Here is an 8,285-nt window from a genome sequence, read left to right as displayed (position 1 = left end):
CCCTTATCTCAAATATCTAGAAGTTAATCATAAGTACGACTCTAAATGCACATCTTATCCAATCTCTATCTAAAATAGTTAAGAGATGAGGCTTTAGTATAACTCCCTTTTCATCAATAGAACAAGTACAAAAAAATGAATTTTAAAAATGAAGAATTAGAATTAGTTGGTGGTAAGACTATAATCATCGAAAACATCTAGTGACCAACTGAAAAACAATTCATACCATAGAGTCACTTACACTTGTTATAAAATTTGACTTCATATATTACTTTTAGTTGAATCCATCTTCATTTCTATTGTAGACATTTCATTATACTTAAATATACTTATTGAATTCAAGTGAAAAAAAATACTACTCCAACTAAACACGATCACGTCTCCTTAAACCTCATACACTAGTAAATCTTAAACATATCTATCATTAACTAACTTCTACATATGGTAAGTAAAATCTCCACCTAAATGCATTGCTTATCGAAATAAATCATCCCAAGTTCCAACAATCATCTCTTGTAACAACTTATAACCAACCCACCAAATCCAGAGTCTTAACCATCAAATAACTAATGTAGTACCAGATCCGGGACATTTTTTATTGTATGATTGAATAGAGAGATTTAAGGGGTGGTGGGGGAGCATGGATTGCCTTTCTGTCGCCCCACAGTGCACAGTGAAAGGCGTCCTCTGCTCTGCTCTCCTTTCCATCGTTATGTTGATGTCCGTATACACACATGCCCCACGCACTACCATACAAACATTAACACTGACAACTTTTATCAGTTTTTTTCTACAGTGTGGATCATCAGCAAAATCATTTTGAAATCTAGCGACTCTTTCCTTATATTACACGTAGATATCCCACAAGTTTTATACAAGACGACGAATCTATGAAAGCACCGTTATTATTTCCTGATTACTTCTCCTTTATTTATTTGACTTGCAGACCAGAAACAGTGCTTGATGATACATATATGGACACATAAATTATTTAGCGTGACCCACCATATGCACGACGGCCTTTCAGAAAAATTTAATTTAATGCAAATAATTATCCCCATGGGCCACATTTATGTCAGGCCCATGTGGGTTCGAGTTTTGGAAGCTTGCTACTGTCATCATCACCCATCACAATTCAATTCAATGGAAGGGACTGCCATAAATTGTGTTCGACTTTCTAGTAAGACATTATTGATTATGAGAATTTCTTGCACTTGATTTGTCAAGTAGAATGATTAAAAGAATTGAGAGGTGTTTGAATCTTAAGTTGGTATCTGCAGTAAATCGATCAAAAAGTTGGAGAATCATTTCAATCCCTAGGTTTTGAAATCAAGGAAAAACCGACTCTTTATGATAGATTGCCAAAGTGTGATTCGAATTCTCAGTACAATATTAGAAAATATGGTAGATTGTTGTATGATTTGATCTGTGGATGTGATTCAAAAAAAAATTGATTTTAAATAAATTGTTGTGTAATCTGAATTGTTGATATAAAAATATGATTGACTGTAATGTGATTTGATTTATGGGTGTTTTAAATAATTGGAAATGATAATCATTTAGTGTGATCTGAATCGTCAACACAAAAACATGATATATCAAGTGCGATTTTAACAGTCGAATATAAAAAGATGATAGAGCATTGAATATGGTCCAAATAATAAAATACAAAAATATGATAGATCTTCGAATGAAATTCGAATCAAAACAAACAGTGTGATTTGAATCATCAAGCGTGATCAAGTTGATAACACAAATATGATAGGTCATCAAATGTAAAAGCATGATAATCATAAAATGTGATTCAAATAGTCGAACACAACATGATAAATCAAGTATGTAATTAAAATCAAGTCAACGAGTATGATTTTAATCATTGAGAGTGATTCAAAAAGACTATGTAAAAACGTGATAGATCAACAAGAGTATTTTGAATTAGATCAAGTAGTGTGATTTGATCAAAGCTATTAGATTTTTGTAATCCATATCAATGCTATGTAATTTTTATGAGATTCAAGAGTGTAAAATTTCTTATCATCAAGATTTTTTATCACACTCCATGATCTATCATCAAGATGCACAATAACATAAGAAATAGAAAAAATGACCCCACTATAAGAAAACATAAATTACGTGTGCTTTGAATCATAAATTGATAAGGTGAGATCCAAAATGCCAAAACAAATATGAAAGGTCATTAAGTGAGATACAAATTGTCGATGCAGAAACATGTCATTAATGGCCTGAATAGTCAATACTAAAACACAATCATATAGATTATTGAATGTGATCAGCATAATTGATACAAAAACATTAGAGACCGTTCAATGTGATCCACATTGTCGAAACAAAAGCATTATAGATCATCCTATCATTAAGTATGATTTGAATCAGCAATACAAAAACATAATAGATTATAGAATGTGATCTTAATAATCTATGAAAATACATAGTAGTACAATGAATGCGATCCCAATAAAATCATCGATTCAAAAACATGCACTGCTGATGTCAGAAAGTTATATATTAAATCAATCTTAAAAATTCGGAAGATATCTGAGCTGTTGGAATTAATTTGTCAAAGTATAATTTGAATCAGTCCAGAAACATTTGGTGAAGTCTAAAATTACGTGCACAAGTCGTGAATCCCTTTTATGAAATAAGATTTTGAGATATTTTTTTCTATTTCTTCCATCGTACCAGAAATATAGAATTTGAATGGATACAAGTATAAGCTAATAATAAAATTCTGTGTCTCTGGCGTGGGGTTGTGTATTTGCTGTACACTTTTTGTGTCTAAGTAAATTTGTTACTACAATAGGTAGTAGTTGTTTTCCATGATGAACCTGCCCGCCTGCCCATCACAAAGAGCCCTGCCTTTTCTTCTTTCTCAGAATTCATTCAAAGCTAAGAGTACGGTGTCTTTGGACTTTTCCGTGAAGACATGAGAACGTACAGCTGGCGGTGCCCTGATGAGGTCGACCGTCGCCTGCCCGCACTTTAAATCGTATAATAATACGCCAAGCAGTTGCAAACATCACCCGTCTTCTTTTTGTTTTCTTAACTGTCCTCCTGCACTAATTCGTACTCAGTATACATCCGTATTCATAGCATAAACAATTACATAACATAAATATTCCCTATAAAAATCTTCAATGTTTTGATATATCTGTCTCTCCAGATGGTCTGAATGGTTGGTTTTAATAAAAAGTATCTGCAGGCACCACAAAAGCTCAATTGCATCAGATTCCTATGTTTTACCAGTATGATGATTTTTTCTTGGGTGTTGATCAAAACTGAATGATTACTTCAATGAATCTAGCTTTCTGACAACGCACCTTGAATCTAAAATTGGCTACTAATTAATTTTTCACATTCTGATTGCACCATTAGGGATAGGACATCTGCACAAAAAAAGCTGAGTTTAGTCATGAGTTAAATTGCCATTAGGACAGGCAAGTGCCTTCAAACAGTCATAAATTGTGAACCTCTTATTGGGAAGGTCTTGCATTCAAATCTACTTGAACTTAATAAACAATAATCAGTTTTACCTGTCCTGGTGGTGGTCAATTTGTGTCGGACAGTCAATTTGTGTAGGGCGTTCTTCATAGCCTGGCTCACTATCTAAGACCTGAAGCAGATAAGCAAAATGGTCTGCTAAGGCAGAGCTACTGATATCTGCAACACAGAAATAAGTGGAGAGTGATTGCAAAGCCAAATGTATTGTTAACTAAAGCAAGAGCCTACAACATAATGGTTAATGGTGAACCTTTTATCTGGGAGGTCTTGGATTCGTATCTATTCTAACTTAACACATAATAATAATTAATCTCAACAATGTAACTTCACAATTTATGACCTTCAGAAGCTGTGGCCTCCTCCTCAGAATGGTTTGGACCATTGGAGATGTGATTTTCATGGCTTGGAGTAGAGTTTTTAGGAGTTACAGCATTCTGGGGTCCTTGTCTATCAGCCAACTGTAGCTCTGCAAATCTTCTAGCTTGGAGTTCTATGGCTTGTTCAAGTTCTTGTTCTTCTAATTGTCTTCTCATTACATCTGAGTTACTACTCTCTATCAATCTTGGAGGACCTGCAATTCCCATATCATTTCTCCCAAGTTTATTAGCAACTCCGAATCATTGGAACCCACATAAATTTTAATTAATCACAAAGAGAACTCACCAAGATGCATATTACAGTCCCTAATGTCCATATTTTGAGTAGTTATGTAGCTTGAATATTTCCTGACACATAGTTCAGCAAAAACAGTTATACCCAATGCAAAAATATATACACCAAAATTGTAAGAACGTGTTGGGATCTTAAATTTCAGGTTGAATTGTGGATAACCTGTCTAAAGATTTGGATCCTTTTTCTCTGTACGGTTTAACAAGAACTCTTGCATCGCAGACATAGTGAGGATTTCCTTTAGCTAGAATTGCTCTGACGGTCTCTTGATACACAAATGTAACAAAGCCAAACATTCTCTTCTGCTGATAAGGAATCCTCACATCCTGCACTGGCCCAAAAATGCTGCCGAAACACAGCACAAAATGAAGAACAAATTGGTGTCCCATACTATTTAAAATGCTAAAAACCACATTTCGTATTGAATCTGCAGTTCCATTACACTTACCTGAAATAATTGGATACATCCTCCTCTTTGAAAGTACTTTCTGCCGGGAAAGTCAGGTAAATTTGGCGAGATCCGGGATTGGCCGGAGCTAAGCTGCGATCGAGCTCTCTCTCACTTCTCCATCTGCTAAATCTCCCAAGTTAAAAAACGATAATTTTTTGACATCATTAGCAATTCCTCTCTTCTCTACAATGGCCTAATGCTAGTAGGTTAAACTGAAACTTGCCCTAATAGCATTTAAAGCACCCAATAATAGTAGTGAATTATGTTTCATGGTTACGCTGGGACTGATTTGTTCATACCTTGGGGTGATTTCAGCTTGGAGAGTCTTGCCAAACCTCTCGCCAAAGAGCTGAGGTAGAGAAACTGGTGACCTCCTTCCTCTAAGCAGCTCCTGAAACTCCAACTCAATTTTTTCCAATGACCCGTTACTCGAACCCATGACCTCATCGCTAAAAGCACTTTCACCCCTGTTACTACCGCCATGAAGAAACCTGCAATTGTCCCCATTCTTGCAATACCCACGAGCATAATACATGCATGGCTTCCAACCCGTAGTGGATCCAGATACCGCATCTGGAGTAGTACCACCGATATTGCAAATATCAGCAATTGAACTAAGCCTTTTAGGTCCAACACCATTATTACCCGTCTGGTTCATATGATCCATGCTCAAAAGCTGGTTTCCATTGTAATAGGCCAGCATATCTGGATAGCTAAGATAATTGCTGTGAGAATTGGGAGAGTCGGAAGAATCAGTGAGATACGAAAGCTGATCTTGCATCTGAAATTCCGAATCTGAAAGTCCATGAGGATGCTCCATGTTATACATCAATGGAAGCTTGTTAACCTGATCCGGAAGGCTGAAATTAAGGTACCCATTACTAGTACCATTGCTAGTAGTAGAGCTAACACTGACACTACTTGTGGTAGTAGTAGCACTAGGGTGTAAGTCATTGGGGTGTAGATGAAAATTGTTTGGGAGGGACCTGGACTGGGGAGAATTAACATGAGAGGATCCCCATGGAGGTGCATGAGGCGAAAGGGCATTTGGAGAAGAGAAAACCCTAGAGGAAATCTGTAGAGGCTGGAGAGGCAGATTTTGACGATTAATTCTGGATATATATGATTGAACTGAAGGAGATCCTTGCTGCTGTATTAAACCAAGGTCTTTCTTAGCCTTAACAATCAATGACTGGATCAAGGACTCTGGGCTGAAAGCCAACCTAATCATTTCCTGTTCGCCATGGTCCTGTAACAACAAGTATCCCATAATTTTCGAGACATTCTCCGGCTCGAGGCTCTTGATCCTCGAGAACACAATCCTAGTAGCTTCATATGCATCCATTTCGACGGATCCAGACCTGCAAAACACGAAATGAAGATGATTTTTCTTTTTCTTTTCGTTTTTTTGGCCCTTAACATTCAACGGTACCAATCAAAACATATGATGCCCCTCCTAACATTCAACCTACACATCATAACGGAAGCTAACTTCAGCTATTGGCGCTTTGACTAACTGAACTGTGCAAGACTCCATATTTATATAAAAACATTCTGTGGAAAATGCATCTAACTATCAAGAACCATAGCCATGGGATCTTATTTCCCAACACTCCTCCACATGATCACTCCTACTTTCATGGCCTCCGGAACCATGAAAAGCACAGCCCAGAAACGCCCATCAGAAGAAAATCACAAAATTATCCATACCCAAATCAACCTCGCCCAAAAAAAACTCGAAACAACTTACCTCAAAGGCTTTTAGAGAGCACTAGTGTCAAAGGCTGCAAGAGCAAAACAGTCCCCTTACAAGCTCGACGGCCATTGATATAAGAAATGTGGGTGTTGACTGAACAACTGTCACGGAGAAGGTACAAACAAGGTCACTGCGAAATCTGATTAGATTTAGATGACAGCCATGAATGTTGGACCAAACAATAATGTCAGCCTCTGCTCCAATGCCCCTGCCCCGGCCTCAGCCTTAGCCTTTGTTATTGGCATTCATTCACATTCACATTCCCGTTAACATCACCATTAGGCCCTAAAATTCCCATTAGTATTAACCCAGCTTCCCTCCAGTTTCCTCCCTCCTCAAAAACCCTCCAACTCATCTTCTTAATTTAAACCAAATCCCTATTCAGCTTTGACCTCCCTCTAACCTTGGCTAACTAAACTTTAGCTTTTGTTTGAAGGTGGCCGAGCCGTCTCTAAATGAAGCGGGAAATGGGAAATAACTGGTGTTTTGTCGGGAACTGCAATCCATCATAATTTTCTGTTTACCAGACGGCCGGGGGTAAATTGTGCTCTGCAACTTGTATGGAAAGAAGAAAATAATTTTTATTTTATTTTTAATGAAAAATATTAGCCCCCCTGGGCCCCACAGGCAGGCCGGGAAGCAGCAGGGCACGGTCCCATGACAGCGACGGAACGTGGGCGAATAAATCCAAAGCAAAGGAAGCTCGACGGAACGGGGACGGGACGGTCGGCTGGCTTTGCTTTTGTCAGCATCTAAGCGCTACGTCCGTTCACCGCTTCCGTTCGACAGACGGTAACGGAACGGCGGCCGCCCCGTGGGACCCCCGTTCCGTGGGACGTTGCTTTTATTAATCAACGTGCATGGGTTTGGTGATAATATTAGATTTTGCACATGCCAGTGTGTCTCCTACCAGTATCCAAAGGCCACTTTGTGACGTCCTCTTCTCCTCCACTTGGCACTTGACACCCCTCTCAAATGGGTCCTGCCATTTCTCTTGTCCTCTTCTGCCTTGTTTTTCGACGCTTCTCCTTGGTCCCTTTTGAATCATAAACTGGGGGAAAAATAAGGGGGAATTGAATTTTTTTAATTTATTTTTTTATGAACTTTGATTTCCCCTTGTTTAGTGTTTAGTGTTTATGCCTAGCTGGCCGTCTCTCATGAAAGAGAGACAAACAAGAGTTTTAAGTTGGCTTTTTTAACATTTGGGTGATGTAAGAGAGGGCCTGCTTATGATTGCTCGAGTTATGAGTTGGATTATTGGTGGGGGAGGTGGTGTGTAAATTGTCAAAAGTTGAGGAGATTACAATTTTTTTTTTTTTTGGAAAGGGTTATTTTGATTTGTTTGTAATAATGTTTGTTTGATCGTTTTTTGTTTGTTAGTTTTGAGAGTAAGAGTCGAATTTGTACGAATATTTGACTATTTTTTTAAAAACTTTGGAGAATGGATCGTGTTGGGATGTTTTGATAAATAAACTTATTGTCTACGGAGCACTTGCATTTCACATTATCTTGTTTGTTTCTTATTGGAATTTACATATGATTGATGGGATTTATGAGCTGGATTATTCGTGTGGGAGGTGAAATTGTAAATTGTGAGAAAAGTGTAAGAGATTACATTTTTAAGGAAATGATTATCTGATTTATTTATAATAATGTTTGTTTGATCGTTTAGAGTTTGTTAGTTTTGGTAGTATGAGTTGAATACATATGATTGATGGGAGTTATGAGTTGGATTGTTTGTGAGGGAGGTGTTTTGTAGTTGTGAGAAAAGTGTAAGAAAATACATTGTTTAGGAAATGATTATCTTGTTTGTTTATGATAACGTTTGTTTGCTCGTTTAGAGTTTGTCGATTTTGAGAGTATGAGTCGAATACATATGATTAATGGGAC

The 8,285-nt window shown here is 37.4% G+C and overlaps 1 protein-coding gene across 1 annotated transcript; it reads right to left on the bottom strand.

Moving 5' to 3' along the window:
* Positions 1-2,650: 2,650 nt before the first annotated feature.
* On the bottom strand, positions 2,651-6,605 carry LOC149536472 (zinc finger CCCH domain-containing protein 53-like). Its single transcript, XM_089807637.1, has 9 exons — positions 6,390-6,605; positions 4,939-6,000; positions 4,637-4,759; positions 4,351-4,533; positions 4,183-4,244; positions 3,860-4,090; positions 3,552-3,678; positions 3,339-3,404; positions 2,651-3,214 (listed from the first exon to the last, which is right to left on the bottom strand). The coding sequence occupies exons 2-8, from the start codon at positions 5,982-5,984 to the stop codon at positions 3,371-3,373; spliced, it is 1,806 nt and encodes a 601-aa protein (XP_089663763.1). The 5' UTR covers positions 5,985-6,000; positions 6,390-6,605; the 3' UTR covers positions 2,651-3,214; positions 3,339-3,370.
* Between the last annotated feature and the right edge of the window lie 1,680 nt (positions 6,606-8,285).

This window comes from Cupressus sempervirens, chromosome 10 (assembly GCF_028749045.1).
Source record: "Cupressus sempervirens isolate cs-2001-9-10 chromosome 10, ASM2874904v1, whole genome shotgun sequence".
NCBI lineage: Eukaryota > Viridiplantae > Streptophyta > Pinopsida > Cupressales > Cupressaceae > Cupressus > Cupressus sempervirens.
The sequence above is the reverse complement of the archived record's forward strand: the minus strand, read 5'-3'. Positions and strand labels throughout refer to the sequence as shown.